The following is a 22,964-nucleotide window of genomic DNA, read 5'->3' as shown; positions in this document are numbered from 1 at the left end:
GATAAACTGACGTCAGGCCACGCCTTGATTGCTTCGCGATCGATCCGGGCCCCAAGCTCGTAACACAGCTGTGTTGAGAATCCGCGGTGCGATTGGCGGCTGAAGGGATCTCCGTGCGGAGATGATGGAGGAAGTATAGTGTTTCAGGTTTCAGATTGGAGGAGACCACGGGGCTCGGTTGGACCGGGGTACACGATGTGTGATGTGTTGAGGGTTGAGGTAACGTCAAAGAGAAACCAATTGGGGGAGAGGAAGGTATTCACAATATTCCAGGGTCTTCCAAACGGAGTGTTCCAGCACCCAGGTCTACTACTCCGGAATAAACCAATCTCGTTGCCTGACGACGTATAGACAATTTTGAAACAGTCAACTCAACTGGTTCGTCCCCAAGGAATAAACAATGATAGAACAAGAAAACAAAAAAAACAAAATTAATCAAGAAATAAAAATCAAATCAAAAAACAAGGAAATTAAGAGGGGAGGAGAGGGGAAGGATGTCAGAGCGGGCTTAGGGGCGGGGGAAGATGTGGGCAAACAAAGGATACATAAGTGCAGTGGAGAGCAACGACGCATCAGCCCATGCTCTGTGTTTGAGGCCACAAGCAAGACGAATGCGTTGGTAGTTGCCACAGAGGCCGGGGAAAGAGAATTGGGGCCATGCCATTGTAGCTGCATGCAGAACAGGGACTGCCCCTTTGCAAGAAAATTAAAATAAAATTAAAAATTAAAATCAAATCAAATAAAAGAAGAGCGATCTTGACGTGAGATTTCGAGATGGTAGGCCAGTGGGTTCGAGTGTAGCCGCAAGCGGGCTGGGGGGACCTGAAGTGCCGGAAGTATAGGGTACTTCCCCACATTATGGCCCACCCGTATTCCCCACAAGTACCAAATACTTTCTCACCTCTGACCTCTCCATTATCTGGGATCCCCCGCTGCATCGAAACCGGATGTGACGTCCCAATTTATCGCCGATCCACCCCCAACACACAATCGACTTGTCTGTCCCCTCTCTCCCGTCTCTGCCCATTGGATCTGCAACGGCTACCGTTTCCCAATTTCGGCTAGATCTGATATCCTGATATTCCGAGAACGTCCAGGCACGCGTGGCCTTGGAGAGGGAAGGGACACTCACAGCCCCAGTAACAGCCCCAGCTTCAACTCCATCTGAGTCGTTCAAGACTGCATCCGTCCAGAGCGTGGAGGACAGCTGACAGAAGCGAGAGTGGGTCATGGCTTGTGGCTTGTCGACCTTTCCTTTCCTCACCGCGCTTGAGTTCGCGCACGCATGTCGAGTGTTGGCCGATCGAGCCTGCGCCTGCACAACCGGCTTAGAGGGTCTAGAGGGAGGAGCAGTAGGAGGCTGGTCTTCTATTCGACTTGTCACACAGGTATCCCTGCCTTATATTCTTTACCTTTTGCCATGCAGGAGGCGCTCAATTAATTACCTTGCGACATATTTGACAGGAAACTGACATGGAGTGTGAATAATAATTGTATTTGGATATACTAGAATGCGATCGGCCTCAAAATAACGCGACGGGTGGATGTCCACAGAGCCGACCTGGACACTGAACTTGAAAGTGTGGATCCGAGTCTACAGGATGCACAGGACGCTTCGGCACTAGATGAGGAGGAGGATCCGGTCCGCCCCCCAAAGTTTTCTCCTGCCATCAAAGGGATACCGCTTAATACTTCACCGCAGGAAGCCCTGGTCCGTACCGATGGCCATCCCAAACTACACATAGAGTATGAGATCCTGCTCTCCCCCACATACCAAGTTCCCGTCTTGTACTTTGTGCTCCACTGGGACAACCAAGGACCCATCGGTTTAGATGCAGTCTACCGGTACCTTGTCCCAGAGTCGTATAGAAAGCAATTGAAGAATGTGGGGGTGATGGGTGGGATCAGCTTCGGCGTAGGTGGCATCCCCTCCCCTCCTCCCCTCGCAACAGAAAACGAAACGAAAAGGTCGACTTAATGATGTTCAATGGCTCATGTCTCGTAGTATCATCCGGAATCTGGCGCTCCGGCCTTCTTTGTTCACCCGTGCAACACGGCGGATGCCATGGGAAGGATTGCAGATGCACGGACGGTAACCCCAGAGACGTATCTTCTCATCTGGCTCGGACTGGTGGGCCAGTGTGTGAGCCTACACGTCCCACGCGAGCTCGTCTTGTCCCAGGATGGGGCTAGCCATTGTGAGGCAATTTGCACAGACACGCCAAGCAAATAATCCGACCCCGCGAGCTTCGGTCCCCTTCCCACGGGCCAATTCCAATGGCCTTGGAGAGGGCGCCATTAGTCCTCATCAGATGAGGCTTCCATTGGAACATCACTGTCTTCATCCATCGGGGCTTCTCCTTCGTCGCTTTCCTCCTCGCGTGCGCGCTTTACTCCCTGGTTCTCGCCGTTCACGTTCGCTGGCCGCGCGGGAATCGCGCCAGGAGGACCGCTGAAAATGGACTTTTGCAGGTCGCTCGAAACAACAGGTTGCTCTGTGGCAGGGGCGACATATGTACCGCGAAGCTTGGCGAGGACATCTGACGTGCCTTTCGCATAGACAATTTTCTAGAAACAATTGTGAGCTCAGGAAGTTGCGAACCAATTTATGGAGAAACGTACCATCTGCTTTCCGAAGAAATCAAACCCTTGAAGGGCACGTAGTGCTTGTGTGCTAGCTTGAACATCCTTAAATACAATGTGGGCTTGGCCGCGCATTTTGCTCGTCTTCATGGCCACCACGTCGAGGACGGTACCGTAGGTGGAGAACAGGGTGTATAGCGAGGAGCGCAGATCGTGCTTGCGAAGCTTGTCTGGGAGGTTGGTGCAGTAGAGACTAAAGAGGCTGTTAGTCACCCATGCCAGCTCAATGGCTATCAAAGAAGGGTAAAGCTCACGTTTGGTTGGGATGGCCGGCCGCTTTGGCGTCGGCGCCTTTTGATGGCGCATTTTGGGAGGACATATTGTAATAGAGAAATAGAGAGCGCGTCGTTTCTTCGCTCAGAGAAAACGCTGACAGACAAATGCAAGGAAAAGGGGAAGGATCGAAGCTCTAGACGTGCGGCATGGGGTTAGTCTTTCGAACCCGAGAAAAGACAGCGAGTCACGTGCCCATGATATTACCTCAGCAATCCTGCGGCGTCATCGCGCCCAGCTTCCCCCCCGATTGCCCGCCTACCTCCCCCTCATTATCTATCTATCGACGGTAGAGAGCTCCTCCTGTCGTACCTTCATCATGGCTGCTCCTCAAGTTCACCACCTCTTTCACGCTCCAATTGCTGACCACTCCTTCTCATCCGATAGACAGACACTTGCTGTCGCTCGGGAGAACAATGTGGAGCTGTACCAATCATCAGGCAACAAGTTCGCGCTGAGCGACGAGCTGAAGGGCCACGAGAAGACTGTGACGAGTGTTGATATCGCTCCTAACAGCGGTCGCATTGTCACTTGCTCGCAGGGTATGCACCATACCACCAAAATCGATTGATTTGAACGTGAACTAATGCAATCTCCTTCGATAAACAGACCGCAATGCCTATGTCTGGGAACAGACCCCTTCCGGCTGGAAGCCTACCCTGGTTCTCCTGCGCATCAACCGTGCCGCTACATTTGTTCGTTGGTCTCCCTCGGAGCAGAAATTCGCCGTTGGCTCTGGAGCCCGCGTTATCGCCGTCTGCTACTTTGAGGAGGAGAACGATTGGTGGATCTCGAAGCACTTGAAGAAGCCCATCCGGAGTACCATCACGACTCTTGCATGGCACCCGAACTCGGTGCTGCTTGCTGCTGGTTCTACCGACTCCCACGCGCGCGTCTTCTCCAGCTTTATCAAGGGTATCGATACCCGCCCGGAGCCCAGTGCCTGGGGCGAGCGCCTCCCCTTCAACACTATCTGTGGTGAATTCCTGAACGACTCCGCTGGCTGGATTCAGGGTGTCAGCTTCTCTCCGAGTGGTAATGCTCTTGCCTTCACCGGTCACGATAGCAGTGTCACCGTCGTGTACCCGAGTGCGCCAGAGCAGCCCCCTCGTGCAATGCTGAATATCTCTACCCGTCTCCTGCCTCTTAACAGCCTTATCTGGAACGGCGAGAATGAGATTATTGCCGCTGGTCATGTAAGCTTGTCTCCGCATTGCCCTGATATTACCATAAACTAACCCCAACTTCAGGACTGTGAACCATTCCGCTTCCGCGGCGACGAAAGTGGCTGGCAGTTGGCAGGATCCCTCGAGAACAAGGAGGGCGATGGCGCCGGCGGTGCTCGTGAGGAATCGGCACTGAACATGTTCCGCCAGATGGATCTCAAGGGCCAGGCGCAATCGAACACCAAGCTCAAGTCCACCCACCAGAATACCGTGAATGCCGTCCGTGTCTTCCAGGAGTCGAACGGTCAGGTGTCGTCTTTCAGCAGTAAGGCTTTCCGTCACACTTCCGAGAGACATGAATATACTAACAATGATCCCAGCGAGCGGTGTCGATGGCCGTGTTGTGATCTGGTCTACCTGAACAGTGTATGCGTATGGCAAAATAGCCCCTTAGAGTATAAACAATTCTATGAAATTCAAAGCGAATCATGCCCGGACTTCATTTTCTTCTCGTACAAGCCAAATAGTATGGTATAAGTGGAGTGGTTTCAGACGGCTGGCGAGGTCAAGTCGGCGCCATCAGACAAGAATGAACCAAATAGTGGGCAAAGCATCGGTTAAGAGTGCCAAACAAGTCTCTCTGGTCAATAAGCCTCCGAATGGTCTAATGGTATTGGCCTTGATCATTCGGGGGGGAAAGCGTGAGGAGGCTTTGAAGAGGCGCACAGAGACCGATGCGTGCCTACCTTGTCTTTTTGTCTTTTTTCCCAGGTTGCAGGGTCAAAACCAAGACAAGTCATTCATTCGTCGTTTTCTTTTCCCTCCTTCCCTTTTGTTTTGTTTGTTGCTGTTGCATTTCTATCTAGTCCTCGTGCCTTCCCTTCAAATGCATCCGTTTGCATAGTCCCGTGGCTGCCCCACATGACGCAATGACTAATCTTCCCCGGATTCTCCAACTCCAAGCCTGTTCCTTGGAACTTGTCGCACGACAACCCTCCTCTGCAATTGCGACAAAATGTCTCCCTGGAGGCAGTTCATATATGCCTGCCTTGCATTCTCGTCATGGGGCACCTCGTTAGCACACACTGAGACGAAGCATATTTCAAACGAGCTATTTGACTCATTAGAGGAGTTATCTCGACTAGTAGATATCTCCTATTGCGTTGGCACATCCGGCGTGCAGGAGCCATTCAAGTGCCTCAGCCACTGCGAGGAGTTTCCGAATCTTGAGCTGATCACGGTGAGTTTCGAGGCACATCGACAGTCTGACGGTGATAGTGATACTGACGTTGTGGCAGACCTGGAGCACAGGTGTACTACTGTCCGATTCCTGCGGCTATGTGGCACTCTCGCACGCACCAGGACCGAAGCGCATTGTCGTTGCCTTCCGTGGGACATACTCAATCACAAATACGATTATCGACTTATCCGCCGTCCCGCAGGAGTACGTGCCATACCCAGGAAACGGCGACGAAGAAGAAGAAGGCAAAGACGAGAAGCAGCCGGAGAAATGTCAGAACTGCACAGTTCACGCCGGATTCATGTCGGCATGGCGAAATACTCGCGAAACAGTTCTCCCACACATCACAGATGCGCTTGAAAACAATCCCGATTATGAAGTGACCCTGGTCGGCCACTCACTCGGCGGAGCTGTAGCCGCGCTAGCAGGACTAGAGATGCAAGCGATGGGCTGGAATCCGCAAGTGACGACATTTGGGGAACCGATGGTTGGAAACGCTGGATTCGCGGATTTCCTCGATAAACAGTTCGGACAGGGGAACTATAGCGATTCAAATCACGACCCTGAACACCAGCAGTTCCGCCGTATGACGCATATTAATGACCCGATACCTCTACTGCCTCTGAGCGAATGGGGTTATGCGCCACATGCGGGTGAGATCTTTATTTCGCGCCCTGAGTTACCGCCCACTGTCGAAGATATACACATGTGCGTTGGTAATCAGGATCCGAGGTGTATTGCCGGGTCTGATTCACCGGAATCGCTGCAAGATGTATGGCAAGATATCAATATCCCCGTGGATGTCGAAGATGTGCCCAACGGGGACGGAGACCCATGTTCGGAAGAAAATGAGGAATCTTTCCAAGATTTGGGACACCAGGTTGTTCTCGGGAGACCGAGAGGAGCGGGGTCGTCGAAATGCACACCTACTGATGAAACTGCGCCCCTTTATCCTCGAAGCTGGTCGCTGATTCCGGCGAGATATCGGCTTTGGGAACTGTTCTTTGCGCATAGGGATTATTTCTGGCGCATTGGCTTGTGCTTTCCTGGGGGAGATCCGACGGGTTGAGATATGCCTCTGACAATTTCATGAATTTATACGGGCTTTACATTGGCGCCGGGCGCGTTTAGATTGCGATACTTTGAACTATCAATTGTTTTTCTGACATTTACTCTCAAATCTTGTACTTCATGATTTTCTTCACAATTTATGGGTCTACAAACGTGCTGGACACAATTCCAATGGATTCGATCATCATTCTATGATCTTCAATACAAAGTTCACCTTGAGCGGAAGTGTTCAAGAGGTATTTCCAGTAGTTTCCTCCTTCAGAGTAACATCTGTCCCCCAAGATACGTTTCCGTCGAATGCCTTCACGTCTATGTTTCCAGGCCGGGCAGCATCAAAATCCAGACGATCTGGTAACCTCAACCCCGATGGGAAATGATACCGGTTGAACCAGACAGAAACGCTGTCTCGATATAACCATGGATCTTCGGTTCTTCGCTGCCACTCCTCCAGATCTGATCTCAATTTATCCAATAGCGGGCGATGCTGTGGATCGTCTGCCAGGTTTTTAACCTCCAGCGGATCATTCGCAAGATCATAAAGCTCTTCTGGTCCACGGAAAAAGTAGTCTTTCAGTTTCCGTTGCCCAATTTTGATTTCTTTCTCGTTTGAATTCCGTATATCTTCCCAAGAAAGCGATCCATATATATCAGATGCGAATGGGAAATCCAAGCGCCAAGCCAAGTTTCTGTGGTACTTGTACTGCCTGTCGCGAATATATCGCGTTGGCCAATAGTTTGTGACCTCATGGAACGTGTGCGAACCGAAAACTCTTTCACGCCCGATATCAAACTCATCTGCCGACGAGCCAATAATTTGCAGAAGCGATTGCCCTATCCGTTTCTTGAAGGGGTCTTCTGTGGCCGGATGGCCCACGAAATCCAGTATTGTTGGTAGGATATCGACGTAAGAAACCATAGCAGAGCTTGCAGCTGATTCCCGCTCTGGGTGTTTGATAATCAGCGGTAACCGGACCCCAGCATCATATAGTGTTGTCTTTGAGTTGATGAAAGGAGGACCATTGTCACTCAAGAAGATAACAAGAGTTGACTGTGCGAGATTTGAATTGTCCAGTGCTTCGAGCACAAGTCCAATGCCCTGATCAAGGCGATGGATAGAATTGTAATACTCGGCCAGCTCCAATTTGGTTCCGGGTGTATCATTGACAAAAGGAGGAACGTCCACATCATCCGGTTCATACTTTCCTTCTCCGATGCGAGGATCATACTGGCCATGATTACCGAATCCTTGTCTAGTTCGATCACGATGGGGATCCTGGTAACCAATTGTCAGGAAAAAAGGTCTACCATCCTCATCAACCTCTTCAAAGAAAGACCGCGCTTGATCCGCAATCAATGCCACATCGCGAGTATCGCTTTCCTTCCTGATCTCCCAAGGATAAACCGGCTCCGGTCCAACATGAATCTTTCCAATGATACCAGTACGATATCCAGTCGCATTCAAAAGTCTCGGAGCAGTCTCAACATGATCAAAAGTAACAAAATGATGACGATGGCTTGCTAACCCATATTGTCCATTTTGATGGGTATGTAAGCCCGTATAGATAACAGAGCGACTACCGCTGCAGGATGCTGTACTTGCAAAGGCATAGTCAAAGCGAGTTCCCTGGGACGCGAGATTGTCAATGTTTGGCGTTTTGATTCCTTTCGCTCCGTAGCAGCTTAATTGTTTCCCCAAGTCATCTGCAATCATGAGTAAAACATTTTTGCGTTCCGGCATTTTTCTTTCTTTCTTCTAGATGTCGACTAGAGTCTGTGCATAGGTTTCACAACGAGAAAAAAAGGGTTAGTGTAGCTTGGGATGGAAAGCAGTACATCTTACGGAGTGCTTGGGGTCTTTTCCAAATTAAAGAAAATAGCTCCACAAGTCACGCAAGCTAAGAAGACCCTTTTGATGAATTTCCACCAACAGGGCAATTAAGGAAGTGCGCAATCCGGTTGAATTATGGTAAAACTCTCTGAACTGGCGGGTGGTGCAGATGATGCCTTCGGGCCCCGCATTATCGTGATTGAACACAATAGGACAGTGTATCGAAATGGGAAAATCAATCAAGGGCATCGGGAATTTTAAAAATAAATTCGAGAGATACATGTATTTTATTTAACTAGTTCAGATGACTAGGAAAGTCGTAAATATTCGTCATTCATCTAGGGAAATTTGAGAGTTGCTGTTAGACTGCGCAGCTACTGGATATTGAGAAACGTGATTATTGAGCCGTCTGGATTTTGCTAATACAACCTAGAATCATAACTATATGTGGCAGATAGATTTATGACGCATATTAACCGTAAATATATAACATTGAAAGATATGACACGGATAGAGGTATAAAATAACCGTGATATACTGTAGATTTAGTTCAAATGAACATTTTCAAGCTCAACTACTCTAAAAATTATTTCTGCGACCATGCGCCTATTGACACAATTGCTTCTCTTAAAGGTAGCCTTTGGCCAACTTATTGGACCAGTAGGGCCTACCACGAATTTGGAAGAAAAGACTGTCGAATGTAATATTCTCCATTACGGCGCAATTGCAGACAATTCGACAGATATATCAAACTCTGTCGAAAAAGCGTTCACAGAATGCGTCACAAAACATCCTGGTAGTCGTTTGATTATACCAGAGGGGAACTATCTTCTCAACAGGAGCGTGGTTCTTAGCAACGGCACAAATTGGGCTCTTCAGTTGGAGGGTCTGGTGACTGCCGCGTATGGTGGCAATTGGTCCGTTGATCGTGAGTTGATTTTGCAAGGATCGGCTGGTGTTGAATTGATCAATTCAACCATTAATGGAGAAGGTGACCAACGATTCTTGCTAGATGTTTTGGTAATTGTCAATGGTTAGTATGAGATATGCGAAGCATTTGATTCATTTCCGTTCCAAAGCGCTAACGATTAGCTTACCTTTTGCAGCTGTTGATTTTGAATTTTATTCCTCTACGGGACTTGGGGCCATTCAAGGACAAGGGTATATCTACAGGAATTCCAATAAGTAAGCTTGGTATCTGCACACCTTCCATTCTGTTCTGTCGCTAACATGACTTCCCAATAACAGCATAGAGCGCCCACGACTTGTCAGACTGGTATCTCCAATCAATGCAACTGTCCATGACTTGATCTTGGTCGACAGCCCCAAATTTCATATTATACTCAACTTCGCATTAAATGTGGAAGTTTACCATTTGACTATACGTGGTGCGAATCTCGGAAGCTATGATGGTATCGACGCGATTGGAACGAACTACTATATCCATGACAATGAAGTTTGTTCTCCCTGCACCTTTGAACTATCTCGCTCTGGCCCAAATTTCAGACATCAAAATTTTCTCTTCCTGGACTTTGCAGCTCACAAGCTATCTAGGTGACAAACAGGGATGAATGCGTTTCCATCAAAAGCCCATCACACCATGCGTTAGTAGAGAACCTGGTCTGTAACCAGGCTGGCTCAGGTATCTCAATCGGAAGTCTGAACGTCTCTGCCGAAATATCCAACATAGTAGGTTTTACATTATATGAAATCCATGGAACTATACTGACCAGCCCAAAAGGAAGCTAGGAACATAAGCATTATCCAAGGAAATAATATTGCCTTCATCAAGACATACCCCGGTGGATCTGGATATGTGACAAATATCACATTCTCTAACTTCCGCTCCCTTGCTAGCCTTTATGGTTTGGATATTAACCAATACTGGCAAAATACCTTTGAACCGGATACTGGTGCTGTGGCTTTAAGCAACCTCGTCTTCCGCAATTTCTCTGGTAAGTCCCTCTGCATTAGAGCATGGAACTCGAATCCCAAAAAGGCCAACCACTTATGTTACAAAACAGGCTCGGTCGCCAATGGATCAAATCGACCTCCGTTATACCTCATCGCAAATGACCTGACATTTGCCCTCAACGTCACCGTCGAAGACTTCACCGTATGGACGGAATCGGGTACTCAGATCATCAATAAAATCAGCAATGTCTTTGGAGTTGGTGATGAGAGCTACGGCGCCAACAATGGCATCAAAAAGTTGACAGGGACAGAGTCACCATATACATACACCAGCAGCTACACGGTAACTGCGACTCCGACTAATTGGGAACCCCCAACCACCCCGTCGTGGGCTGTACCGAGCACAGGCTATGGCAGTAAGCTCTGATATTCTGGCTTTTTTCATGATTCTTGCAATTTTGACTAACTTCATATAGCCTCTACTCCAATCCCGGTATATCTCCCTGCTCCTCTTTGGCGTCCAGGCGGGATCGACTACGACTTGCATTACTGGGGAACATTCTAGCCTTATCAATTCGCCCACTGGAATCTCATGTAGTTGCTATTGGATGGAAAATCGTTTGATGAGCTTGAAAAGTGATCTAAAATGCGTGAAAAGTTCATGCCACTTCTCTTAGTTACCCTCAGCAAGATAGATGTTGCTGGAAATTTTCACTATGTGCCTACTTTATGTTTTCCCGGTTTCCATAGAAGATGATTGAAGAGAACCAGCCAGAGTCCAACAATTCCAGTCATAATATTTATAAAAATAGATATATATTTTGCTACGGAGGATGAATTATTGCAATACTGCGCAAGTAGTTAAGATAAGACCTCGGTTACCTTCCTTTCAGGTAGCATTGCCTGGCCCACCTGGACATAAATTTCTTTTCGTAATAGCGAACCTAATACACACCACATACAACCTTTTTCATAAAGTACTTCTTAGCCGAAGGAGGTCTCTAGATACCAAGGGTAATCTACCTTGTGCTAAGCTTGCCATGCATCCGAAGAAAAATGCTTATTTTAAATTAACCGAATTCATGCAATCTACCGAGATCAGGGACCGGAATTTGTCCACCAATAGGGTGGAAAGTCCTGTTGAAGTTAGAAGTCTCGGCTATCAGTATAATCAATTTCTCAGGCTACGGGGGTGTCATTGGGCTATAGAAAGTTGACGCCACTCGCGCTTACATGGCGAAACTGATAACTAGCATGATTTCATTCACCTGGCGTCAAAGATGACCAAGGGTATGATCGCTCAACCAGACTGGCTTATAGTGTGCCAAGCCAGGCTAAATTTCTAACTGGGAGGGATTTAGAATATGTACAGGGAAGGATTGTAGGTCATATGCAGGGAATGGTATCATTGAGCGCCAAGAGCACGACTTGGTCATCAGATATTGCCCATGTTTATGGACTTCGCTGAGATGCAACAAAAAATCATATATATCTGAATTATGGACCCTACAAACAAGGAAGAAAATCAACCATTTTTAATATTCTTTCTAAGTTAAAGATGACCGAGACAAAATCGACTCATGTCGTAGTCAAAGGTGGATCGTCTGACACCGACGACCTCGTGGAGCCATCTCACCAAGAGGAACAGAAATCTCTTTACAAAACTCTTTTCCAACGCCGGGAAGTCTCTGATTTGGACAGTATTGCGACTGTTAGAAGTGTCTTTGACGATCCGTTACTCGCAAGGTTCTACCAACCGCATCCCGACTACGAAAATCTTGCCCACTTCGACCCAAATGAGAGATGGACTTATCGAGAAGAAAGAACCGTCAGGCGTAAAACTGACTGGAAAATTCTACTCTGGATTTTGGTCATGTTTTTCGGTTTGAACCTCGACCGTGGCAATCTGGGAAATGCCGCAGCAGACAACCTGCTCGACGACTTGCATATTACGACCAATGATTACAACAATGCACAAAATATGTATCGCATTGGGTTTCTTATTGCCGAAATTCCATCCCAGATGATTGGCAAAAGACTTGGCCCCGACCGATGGATACCCTTTCAGATAATTGCCTGGAGTATAGCCTCAGGTGGCCAGTTCTTCATGCAAAACCGAGCTGGCTTTTTCGCATGTCGATTCCTGCTCGGACTTTTCATGGGCGGCTTTATCCCGGATACTATTCTATATTTGTCTTACTTCTATACCAAGTCAGAAATGCCATTTCGCCTGGCATTGTTCTGGTTTGTGGATTCTATCTCTGGCGTGATTGCATCTTTTATTGCTTATGGTGTCTTACACTTGAGGGGTGTCGATGGCCGTGAAGGATGGAGATGGCTTTTCCTGATCGAGGCCCTCATTAGTCTTGTGATTGGATTTTTGAGCTTTCTCTTTCTCGTCCCTGGACCTACACAAACAAAGACTTGGTGGAATCCCGGGGGTTACTTCACAGAACGCGAGGAGAAGATCATTGTCAATCGAGTTCTCAGAGACGATCCATCGAAGGGAGACATGCACAATCGCCAAGCGCTTTCACTCAGTATGCTTTGGCAGAGTTTGAAAGATTATGATCTTTGGCCGATTTATATAATTGGCATTCTTTTCGAGATCCCCACAGGACCACCAAAGACCTATCTCACTCTTTCGCTCAAGGCAATTGGATTCGGCACATTCCAGACAACATTACTGTCAATTCCAGTGACTGTATTCGCAGCGATCAATCTCCTCTGGGTTACAGAATTAACGGAAAGATTCAGAAAGATTTCTGTGATTGGTCTATTGACTCAGCTATGGTCTCTACCCCTTCTCATTATTCTCTACACCTCGGCTGGAGATTTGTCACGCTGGGGTCTTTATGCAGTAACATTTGTTCTGCTTGGTTGGCCATCACCCCATGCCGCTCATGTTGGGTGGTGCTCTCGTTTGAGTAACGCTGTTCGAACGCGAACAGTAAGTGCTGCGCTATATAATATCACCATCCAACTTTCCGGTATCGCATCTTCCAATATTTATCGCGAGGATGACAAGCCTCTTTATCGCCGCGGGAATAGTCAACTGATTGCCATTAATGTTGCCACTATCGTCGCCTACGCGCTCGCCAACACATACTACTCCCGTCGAAACCAGTGGAAAAAGGGCCAATGGGAAAATATGAACTCGGAGGAGAAGGCTATCTACCTGGAAACAACAACTGATCAAGGTAATAAGCGGCTGGACTTTGTTTTTGATCACTAGTTTGAATCAATATTTTTGGGTAATAGACTGGGGGAAGATGTGTGACAAAGCAGAAAGGTGTTAGGATCACACTGCATGAAGGAAGGCATACAATTTGATTAGTGAGCTACGTATCATAGCAGTAATGAGATATATTTAGGCGGAGGATAACTTTAAATGAATGAATAGTATAATCACGATTCGAGCCTATTACTTTCCATCGTAGACTTCATGGCGGTACGTTCTACCAACATGATCATCTCTCAACCTTCGCAGACCGGGACCGTAGATTCTCTCACGCATGTTACCCCCTTCATTCTGCGGCGAGTATAGCCTCCGTCTTCTCAGCTCTGGCACCAGAAGCTCAACAACATCTTCAAACGTCCCCGGCGTCTGCACATACCCGATATTGAAACCCTCCAAATCCGCAACCCGAACCCACTCCTCAAGAAAGTCCGCAACAAAACTTGCCGTGCCCACTAGAACAACCACACTAGCAAAACGAAGAATCTATCTCAATGGCTTTGACATGTTCGCCGTCGGCCATCTCTCCTTCGGGCAATGGAAGAGCCCGACCCATCGATCAGCGACTAAACGTCGTGATCTATCTTACTGAACAAACCTAGCCCAGATCCTCGAAAAGGGCGATTTCAACGCCCTATTTCTTGCCGATACGTTCGGATTATACGACACGTACAAAGGGAGCGCGGAACCAGCAGTTCGTAATGCAGCTCAGTATCCACTGGGAGATCCTGTCATCGTAACTATGAAGTGCTAGCAACTAAAGGCATATTCTTCTTACCGTTCACATTAGCCCTAATGTAACTAGTTAATAGTATCGGAATTCCCAAAGGTTTGAGTCATCGAGAATACAGAAGGCACGCTAGGCTCACAGCCGCTTAATCACGTAAACCAGCTAGTTCCGGAGGACCTAGGAGTTTTGAGGTCTCCAAAATGCTTTAATTCTAGCGTGTAGGAAGTCGTTCTCATTGGTGGGATCAGAAGACCACATTGCATCCACTCCGGGCCGTCACAAGCGGCTACAAGAGAGCTGGGATCGAATTTGGTTGAAATGAGGAGAGATTATCACCGAATCATACTGTAAAATGGCGCAAATTTATAATTATCACTGTTAAGTTTCAATCGATCTGTCCCAATTCATCAATTTCCTTCTGGCCCTGCTTCGCTCTTTCATTTCGTCTCTGCGCCGCTTCGTCTCGTTCCTGCTGGCTTCGCTGCGCTCTTTCATTTCGTTTCTGCTCCGCTTCATCTCGTTCCTGCTGGCTTCGCTGCGCTCTTTCATTTCGTTTCTGTTCCGCTTCGTCTCGTTCCTGCTGGCTTCGCTGCGCTCGCTCGATCCTTCTCTTGTCAGCCTCTTCGTTTTGCTGGGATTGCTTGGCTCGCCTCGCTGATTTCTGTGCTAAGGAAACCTCAATGTTCTCCGCCATTCTTGTAATATTTTCCAATCTCCTTTCGAGAGCAATGTTTTGCAGCTTGGCCATGTTTCGAATATTTATATTATCAACCTCTTCTGAAGTATAGCAGCTACAATGGCAAATTTGTGGCTGCTGAAGTGGCTGTTGTGAAGCTGCCAGTGGGATACCGTGACCTTTGACATCCCAGAGTGTATCAAGAAATTGATTAAGCTTTCACACACATTCTATCAATAAAATTCTTAATCCAAAGTTCCTCAGGTTGCGAACGTACTGGACCGCCATATGTATTTTTGAACCCTGTCCCTCCTAGGCGTTTCGATACTGACAATATATTTCTTACCATTTTCGCATATCTGGCGATAGTGATCGCACCCACAGGTACTCGGTGCACAGCACAGTGCCGTATTTGACGGATTGCATGAAGATTTGCGCAAAAGGCTTCCCGTTCTGTTTCGGATATACCACGAACTTGAAAAGTGTGCTTGTGGTGGAAACAAAAATACTCAATAATCTTTTCCGAAAGTCGACTCAGTTCCGCTGCCTCCGGGCAAGACCAATGGCATTCATCGATCAACTTTGGAGCTTCTGCTCGACATAATTGGTATAAAAAATACTCAAGTTGGGTCTGCCATCGACAGAGAAGACTATATCTGATTTGGAAACTGTCTCGATCAGCATCCTGAAAAATGTGATATAACTTGCTAGTTTTTACCAATCGTCCGATGCAGATATATTGTCCAAGTATAGTTCTTTAAGCGTAGTCGATGTCATTTTCAGTCGCTCAAAGTTTTAGCATTAACGAGGAAGCGAAATTTGAGAAAAGAGGGGCTAGTTTTTAACGAAGTGATACATTAGTCAATCAAAAACAGATCTAGAAAGAGTCGGACGCCACTCAACCTAGTATGACGTAAAGACTCGATATTTTGAGACTTGCGGTTTCGAAGTATAAGGATACATAGTACGAAATAAGAAAGATAAATATTAAAATGTCACCAAACTTACCCCACACATGACCAGCTATACTTCTAGTAGAGTAAGAATAGGAGTCTCGGCGGGAATGAGCAGGCCGATTCTAGCGCTTGTAAGACTTAGCGATAAAGGGACTCCGGAGAAGGAGGCAATAGGAAAGCAATAGAACAACGACCACATTAGTTCGGAGCTATTTCTTGCTGACATAAAATTCACTGAAACTTAAATGAGTTCACAAAATGAAGACAAATTCCTCGCCAAGAAGAACCCATCAAAAGCCCCAGTTTTCACTCCGTCCTAGCGCCAGGCTTTCAAACTACTTACCTCCTCCATGCTGTGCATTTAGCAGTTAGACCTGAGCCTATAAATGTCATGAGGTTTTTTACATGTACGGATGAGCGACTAAATATTCAGGGGAGATACTGTCGGGCACATTGCATTTCATAACTCGCTCGCATTTGCACATAACCCTTCGCATGGCGTCACGTAAATTTATCACACGCCTTTTCTTGGCTTTACAACACCATTGGACGAATGTGTCGACTCATACCAAACCAGGCTCATCAACCGCGATGATCAACGCCAGACTTCGAACCGAGGGGAACATAATACCAGCCAAGCGCAAACTTAATTCGCGAACCTGCATCAATAGCCAGGAACCATCAGCGACTAGTTACTCGTAGTACTGCCCTTGAGGGGGACCGGACCCCTTGTGGCATTATCTCCCCGGAATGTGAGTGGGCCGCCGCCACACCTTGCCAGACCCTTTTTGTCGTGCTTAAAGCTTATAATCACGTTGGACTCGATCGAATGAATGAAGAAAGATATGAGGAACGTGTCTCTTGGCGGCTTTTTTCTTTTTCTTGGGGTTTGGCATGAGAAGTTGGGCCTGTTTTATACCACCCAAGTTAGCTCTTTTTGATTACGCCGGCGATCAGTAATGAGATAACCTACGATAATTATGGCGTCTTCATTTTACTAGCACCCCGTATATTCAGCGATGAATACTGAAGATAAATAGGGCTGCCAGGTCGCCCGCCCTGTTAACATTCTTCGGTCTATTTTCTTCTCCAATTCTCGGGCTTTTCTATTGTCGCTCACTTCGTCATCCCTCACCTTCGTTCTTAATATACGCATCAATCAAATACCCACAATGCGTTTCGTTCCTATTCTCGTCGCCTCTTTGGCAAGTCTCTCTCTGGCTGCCCCAGCACCTGCTAAGCGCCAGGAGCCCAGCTCCGATCCGCTCAGCTTGGGTCCAACCGTCGAAGACCTCACAAATCAAGTGAGCGGCCTCGTTGGCTCTATCCTCAAACGTCAGGAGCCCAGCTCCGACCCCCTTAGCCTGGGTCCAACTGTCGAAGACCTCACAAATCAAGTGAGCGGCCTCGTTGGTTCCATCCTAAAACGCCAGGAGCCCAGTTCCGACCCCCTTAGCCTGGGTCCAACTGTCGAAGACCTCACAAACCAAGTGAGCGGCCTCGTTGGTTCCATCCTAAAACGCCAGGAGCCCAGTTCCGACCCCCTTAGCCTGGGTCCAACCGTCAAAGACCTCACAAACCAAGTGAGCGGCCTCGTTGGTTCCATCCTAAAACGCCAGGAGCCCAGTTCCGACCCCCTTAGCCTGGGTCCAACCGTCAAAGACCTCACAAACCAAGTGAGCGGCCTCGTCGGCTCAATTCTCAAGCGTCAGGAGCCCAGCTCCGATCCGCTGAGCCTTGGTCCCACCGTGGAGGACGTCACGAACCAAGTCACTGGCCTCCTGGGGGCAGAGGCCCCGTCTTCCAACTAAGGCACAGAGAGTTCGAAGTTCCAGCCCGATGTAAGTCTTCTCTTTGCTGGATCTTGTACCAAGCTATAACTAAACTAATTCTGATGAGTGTTCATGGATGGACAGTACCTAGTAGCTTCAACGGGACTTCGTGTACATGCTGGCTTTTTTCTACTGTACCTAATGAGTCCAGACTGGACTGGAATGGACTAGACTGGACTGGAATGCTGTGGATCTGTGTACATTCCATCCAAATCGGGGTGAAGCTGTTCATTAGTAATACTCAATATAATGTCAATGTGTACAGTCAACTCCCCATACTTAGTAGTAAACCTTGCAATAGACCTGGAACCTATCATCGAAAATGCGATATACTAGTAGTATTTGTTCAACAAGTAGATTCAAAAATCACATACTGTCTTCAAATTTTACCCGAACTTGACGAGTACCATACCATAGCACATGAGAAGACAAGATATGATATGTCAATAATAAGCTAAGGTAATAGATAACAAAAAAGGTGATCGGGGCTCGCCCCGAGTGCACGCACGCACGCATGCACACACGCTATGAAGCTAACAAGAACAAAATCCAATTCAAGAATCGTGACAAATTCGTGTGTAGTACCATAAACGTAAAAGGCGTGAGAAAGGGTAATAAAAGGAAAGCAAAAGATAAGAATATCAAACAAAGGAAGAAAAGCATCAAATCCAGCACCAAGCAATGACGCATTCGATTTAAAGGCAGAATAGTAGAAAAAAAAACCCCCCCAAGAAAGAGAGGTGAGGTTCTTCCCAGTCCAGCTCACCCCCATCTACTTCCCATGCTCCAAACTCGGCACAATAACCGGCCCAAACTTAACAACACTAGCATAAGCCCCATCCCCCTGAACCATAAAGTCCGCCGCAAGACTCAATTTACCCCCCGGCACAAGATGCTGCTGAAACTGCTGCTGCTGCGGCTGACCCTGCGCAGAATCGGGATCATAAGCGACAATCGCAACATAATTCCTCCGTCCCATAAGTTTCTTATACTCCCTCGCCTGTCCATTAACATCCGTCTGAAAGATCTCCATCATATCCTCCTTCGTATCTGTCGGCGCGGCGGAGGAGCGGTGTCCATTCGCCGGCACGTAGAGCGGTTTACCGTGGCTGTGGAGGAGTTTTATAACGTATGAAGGCGGGGGCGTATTCACGACTGGACTAGCGATGAGTTGATACATTGTTTTGTGATCGGATGGTTGGGCTGGATCGTGGACTAGACCTGCGCCGCAGACATTGACTGCTCCGGAGAGGAATGTCATTCGGAGAGATTTCTGGTGCGCGATTCCTTGCAAGGTGCGGATTAGATATGTTCTTTCTAGATCTTTTGATTCGTGCGTCCATTGGTCGCGGAGTTCGTCCATGAGATCGAATTCGCCGAATGGGCTCAAAATACCGCCCATTAGACCGCTCTTGCCGACGGCACGTTTGACGGAGTCAAAGCCTGATCCGACGAAATCTTTCGCGCCGACGACGCCCGCGACGGAACTTGTTACTTTGCCGAGGAGGTTGTATGTCCCCGTCACGGCGCGTTTGCCTGTTGTAACGGTTTGAGCGATGTGTTCTGCCGTTTCGAGGCGTGGGTAGATTAGTGGCATGGAGATCATCCAGAGACAATGCTGTACGCTTGGTGGGAGCATTGCGATTTTTGGGAAGAGGCCTTGGTAGGTTGGTCCGGCCATGACTTGATGTGGGTTTCGCTCGGAGCGGCAGTCTGGTCCGACGACGACGACGCCGGGACCGAGGTATTTGACGAAGTGCCAGCCTGTTCCGGTTATGGTGAATAAGTCGATGTCGTTGTTTACGTTGCGGAGGATGTCGAGGGTTGTGTGGTGTTGGAAGAGGAGATACATTTCGATTCCTACACGGCCGATGTTTTTGAACATGTTTGAGAATTGCATGTGTTCGGGGTAGGAGCCGAAGCCGTCGAATCTGTATAAACGTTAGCAAAGAAAGGTTCACTTCGCTTGCCTTGTCTCCAGGGCAAGTATTCAATCCGGAACAACATACATATCATGATCATCAATCTGACAAACATAAGGAATCTGCGCAAAGCTCTCCCGCAGATACGGCTGATCAAAATGACTGGTATAATAATGAAAATAAGCATGCGAAACATCCTGCTGATTCGCCGCTGTCCAAGGCGCATTCTTTCTCGCCTCTTTCCCACTGATCGTCAACCACTGCTTGAGACAAGGGATCTCCTTCCACATGCGATCCGCATAAATCTGTCCACCCAGACAAAGTTGCGCATGAAAACCTCCGATTTCATTATGTTTTGTCATGATATCCTTCCACATGAAGCCCACGCCACCCAGCCTCGCACGCTCATTCGCATTAACGTTCAGCGAGAAGTCGTTGCCCGAGGTGGAGATGAAGCGCCAGTTCGTTTCGTGTCGGCCTGCGACAAGGAACTCGTAGCGCGTACAGCCAAGGTGGGAAGTTATGGCGTATGTCCATTTTGCTGGACCCGCGTCGTCCATTTGGATTTCAATTTCGTATTTGTAAAAGGTCCAGCGCTGGTGGGCTGCAATGTTGATTGCTTTGAGTTGTTTTGGGTTCGGGGAAAGGTCGACACTTTGGTGGCAGTGGATTGTGGGTGGTTGGGCTGCGTCTGTCACAAGGAGGATAGAGCCCAGCCATAATCCACGCTCGAGGTCCATGTTCGTGTAGCGGAGATAGGGGCCAAAGTAGACTCCGTTTGTCGGTGCAGTTTTGTACAGATCCATCCCGCTGCTCGGAGGTGGACCTGAGAATCCCGCCATTGGAGACTGGAGGCTCTCGAACCCGGGCGTCATGGGTGCACCGGGGGAAGCTAGCGGCTTTCCAAATGCCGATAGTCCCGGGGAAGTCAGAGGGTGACTGCTGTACACGCTGCCTACGGGCGACAGCGGGGTCTCATTGAGGTTCAATGGCGTAGGACCCTTCGGGAATTCCCACTGAGTGGACTGGGTTGGAAGATGGATGTAGTAATACTGGCCTGAGTTTGGATCCATATGCGCAATCCAGCCTTCTGGCAGTGGGGGAGGAGAAGCTGGAGGAAGACCGCTCGGAGCAGGGGAGGCAACCTGTGCCACGGTTGCTTGTGAATACGCAGAATGGCCCTGGCCATCGGGAGCGGAATTGTGCGGTGACTGGCCCATGTTCTGCTGTTGTCTAGGATCATTCGCGAAGGCGGGGTGGTCCTGTGTTGAAGCAGATGGCGCGGGAGATGCAGATGTACCTACAGCGGCTGCTGCAGTGACGGCGGCAGCAGCTCCAATGGTAGAAGGATGGGGTTGATTAGCTGTTGCTGGGTGTCCGGCTGTGGAAGCACCTGCCCCAGCAGCGCCTGGCTTTTCATTTGGATATCCGTTTGAAGCGCCTCCAGAAACACTCGAGTAAGCTGGGGGAGGTTCCTCGCTAATGCGCATGCGATCCATGTCATGCTCCAAGGTATTTGCCCTAGGCGGCTGCTGCTGTTGCTGCGGCACAGCTGGAGCTCCTTGAGCCTGAGGAGGCGGGCTTCCATACTGACTCGGGTGAGCCTGCGGTGGTGGAGTCCCATACTGACTGGGGTGTGTACCCGGCGGCGGACTCCCATATTGTCCCGGGTGAACCTGCGGCGGTGGACTTCCAAACTGACTCGGGTGCGTACCTGGAGGCGGACTCCCATACTGACCCGGATGCGCCTGTGCCTGACCCTGACCGTGCGCCTGACCCTGCCCACCACTCACAACCTCATCCCCCTGATAAACGGTCGGAGGCCCATGAGGCTGCGAACCAGGCTGTTCAGTCGGCGTCCAAGGCCTCGCCGGAGCTGGAGCCTGCGCCTGATGAAAAGTAGGTTGTTGACCAACATACTGATTAGCGCGACGCTGAGCCGCAGCATTCTGATTCTGCGACTGCGACTGAATACCCGACAAAGTCGACGTACCCGCAATACCAGCCGCAGCAAAACGAGACTCGATATCCGAGTCCGAGCCCGGCTGGCCGGGGCCAACGATGGGAGTTTCCGGTGGTGGGGGTGAGCCGCGTTGGGCGCGGGTTGTTGATGTTGATGCTGTTGAGCTGATGCGGTTTATACCACCCCCACCGCCGCCACCGGACTGCTGTGGTGGTTGGAGACTTGATGATGGTCTGGGTGTGGAGCTTTGCGGGGGTGGGTAGTATTGTTGACGATAGTCGTATGGCTGGGTCTGCTGGGTCTGGTTCACTGGGCCATCGGACTGAGCCGCCGGAGGACGAGGGTACGTTCTCGCAGCGAGCGCATCTCTCTCTGGCCCGGCGATGGGCGATTCAGGTAGAGGCTGAGGTTGGGCGCCTCTTCGTTCAGCGAGGGTAGCAACTCTCGGCTCTCGTCCATCGCGAGGGCGTAAAGCTGGGGGATAATCGGCGGGGCTCACGGAGCCCGAACCGGGACCAGCCGGTGGCGGCGAGGCATATCTATTGTCATATCTATTGATATTGTCGGGGGCTGGACGGGCATCATTGGAACTCGAGCTGCGCATCTGCGGACGAGGACGGTCATCGGGGTATGGGAGTGGTGCGGGGGGGAGGGCTGGAAGCAGAGGCGGGGGAGGTTGAATCTCTTTTATTGATTCGGAGTGGTTCGACCTGTGTCTGTGTCTGTGCCTGGGGGTTGGGTCTGTTGGAGTTGAGGAAGAGCTCCTCGTCCGGGTGAATACCACGGCTGTCGCCGGGGTCCATGGTGGTGATGATGATGCCTGGCACTGGCAGCGACGAAACAGTTGAAGTTGCAGGATGCACCAGAATGGACCACAATGCAGAGAGCAAAACTGGGCTGTAACTGCGACTGCGTCAGATCAGGTCAGGTCAGGTCAGGTACCAATCACTTGGAGCTAAGCGCGCAGTGTGGCAGATCGGAATCGGACTTGTGTTCTTCAGTGAGGGGCATCGGAGACTAACAGTGGAGTGGGGGGGGAGGTGCACAGTGCACAGCTGAATAGGGGGAGGCGGGCAGCGATCGTGAGATAAAAATAAACCAAGAGGGGGCCTGTGAGTGAGATGGACGGAGTAGAGAAAAAGTAAAAAGTAAAAAGTAAAAAAGCAAGGTGAAAAGGGGAGGAAAAGGAGGAGTGTTGGATGGAAGATGTGCCAGTGCTAGTGCTAGGCGCCAAGTTGGCCGAGTCGACCCCGCAGGTGTGATGAGATGAGGGCACGAGTTGATAGTTGATGCCTGTTGTGATAGGATGGGATTGGTGGTTAGTACGTTAGTATAGGGCGCTAAATAGACTTTGCCTTGTTTACTTGGGCCCACTGGTTCAAGTTCAACTGGTAAAGTTCTGTTCCATGGCACATTATAATTCGTTTCTATACATACACACATCATAGCTCATGCTGGGGGGAAAAAGAACAACAAAAGTACACATCATGCAACAAATGCCCTCCCCAAAAC

The 22,964-nt window shown here is 49.0% G+C and overlaps 10 protein-coding genes across 10 annotated transcripts; 6 read left to right on the top strand and 4 right to left on the bottom strand.

Moving 5' to 3' along the window:
* Positions 1-1,229: 1,229 nt before the first annotated feature.
* On the top strand, positions 1,230-1,978 carry N7481_011204 (ATG3/ATG10 family protein; the record flags this gene model as incomplete). Its single annotated transcript, XM_057270423.1, has 2 exons — positions 1,230-1,388; positions 1,511-1,978. 2 exons carry the CDS (start codon positions 1,230-1,232, stop codon positions 1,976-1,978), a joined length of 627 nt encoding a protein of 208 aa, XP_057117597.1.
* A 320-nt stretch (positions 1,979-2,298) lies between these two features.
* N7481_011203 (U2 snRNP complex subunit MSL1) lies at positions 2,299-2,962 on the bottom strand (the record flags this gene model as incomplete). Its single annotated transcript, XM_057270422.1, has 3 exons — positions 2,299-2,568; positions 2,623-2,836; positions 2,898-2,962. 3 exons carry the CDS (start codon positions 2,960-2,962, stop codon positions 2,299-2,301), a joined length of 549 nt encoding a protein of 182 aa, XP_057117596.1.
* Positions 2,963-3,235: 273 nt separating this feature from the next.
* On the top strand, positions 3,236-4,503 carry N7481_011202 (WD40 repeat domain-containing protein; the record flags this gene model as incomplete). Its single annotated transcript, XM_057270421.1, has 4 exons — positions 3,236-3,458; positions 3,526-4,112; positions 4,167-4,407; positions 4,463-4,503. 4 exons carry the CDS (start codon positions 3,236-3,238, stop codon positions 4,501-4,503), a joined length of 1,092 nt encoding a protein of 363 aa, XP_057117595.1.
* A 594-nt stretch (positions 4,504-5,097) lies between these two features.
* Positions 5,098-6,391, top strand: N7481_011201 (lipase family protein; the record flags this gene model as incomplete). The annotated part of the gene is made up of 2 exons (XM_057270420.1): positions 5,098-5,322; positions 5,381-6,391. The coding sequence occupies 2 exons, from the start codon at positions 5,098-5,100 to the stop codon at positions 6,389-6,391; spliced, it is 1,236 nt and encodes a 411-aa protein (XP_057117594.1).
* Positions 6,392-6,622: 231 nt separating this feature from the next.
* On the bottom strand, positions 6,623-8,131 carry N7481_011200 (sulfatase family protein; the record flags this gene model as incomplete). Its single annotated transcript, XM_057270419.1, has 1 exon — positions 6,623-8,131. One exon carries the CDS (start codon positions 8,129-8,131, stop codon positions 6,623-6,625), a length of 1,509 nt encoding a protein of 502 aa, XP_057117593.1.
* A 690-nt stretch (positions 8,132-8,821) lies between these two features.
* On the top strand, positions 8,822-10,700 carry N7481_011199 (putative rhamnogalacturonase; the record flags this gene model as incomplete). The annotated part of the gene is made up of 7 exons (XM_057270418.1): positions 8,822-9,254; positions 9,328-9,406; positions 9,470-9,677; positions 9,776-9,910; positions 9,963-10,176; positions 10,246-10,551; positions 10,612-10,700. 7 exons carry the CDS (start codon positions 8,822-8,824, stop codon positions 10,698-10,700), a joined length of 1,464 nt encoding a protein of 487 aa, XP_057117592.1.
* Positions 10,701-11,693: 993 nt separating this feature from the next.
* N7481_011198 (putative MFS transporter) lies at positions 11,694-13,370 on the top strand (the record flags this gene model as incomplete). The annotated part of the gene is made up of 1 exon (XM_057270417.1): positions 11,694-13,370. One exon carries the CDS (start codon positions 11,694-11,696, stop codon positions 13,368-13,370), a length of 1,677 nt encoding a protein of 558 aa, XP_057117591.1.
* A 1,118-nt stretch (positions 13,371-14,488) lies between these two features.
* Positions 14,489-14,851, bottom strand: N7481_011197 (uncharacterized protein; the record flags this gene model as incomplete). The annotated part of the gene is made up of 1 exon (XM_057270416.1): positions 14,489-14,851. The coding sequence occupies one exon, from the start codon at positions 14,849-14,851 to the stop codon at positions 14,489-14,491; it is 363 nt and encodes a 120-aa protein (XP_057117590.1).
* Positions 14,852-16,907: 2,056 nt separating this feature from the next.
* Positions 16,908-17,546, top strand: N7481_011196 (uncharacterized protein; the record flags this gene model as incomplete). Its single annotated transcript, XM_057270415.1, has 1 exon — positions 16,908-17,546. The coding sequence occupies one exon, from the start codon at positions 16,908-16,910 to the stop codon at positions 17,544-17,546; it is 639 nt and encodes a 212-aa protein (XP_057117589.1).
* Positions 17,547-18,339: 793 nt separating this feature from the next.
* Positions 18,340-22,255, bottom strand: N7481_011195 (WW domain protein; the record flags this gene model as incomplete). The annotated part of the gene is made up of 3 exons (XM_057270414.1): positions 18,340-19,498; positions 19,577-22,056; positions 22,163-22,255. 3 exons carry the CDS (start codon positions 22,253-22,255, stop codon positions 18,340-18,342), a joined length of 3,732 nt encoding a protein of 1,243 aa, XP_057117588.1.
* Positions 22,256-22,964: the final 709 nt, after the last annotated feature.

This window comes from Penicillium waksmanii (genome assembly GCF_028829765.1).
Source record: "Penicillium waksmanii strain IBT 27052 chromosome Unknown utg000009l:1.0-4314994.0:1.0-4318279.0, whole genome shotgun sequence".
NCBI classification, from domain to species: Eukaryota; Fungi; Ascomycota; class Eurotiomycetes; order Eurotiales; family Aspergillaceae; genus Penicillium; species Penicillium waksmanii.
This window is presented reverse-complemented; position numbering and strand designations above follow the sequence as displayed.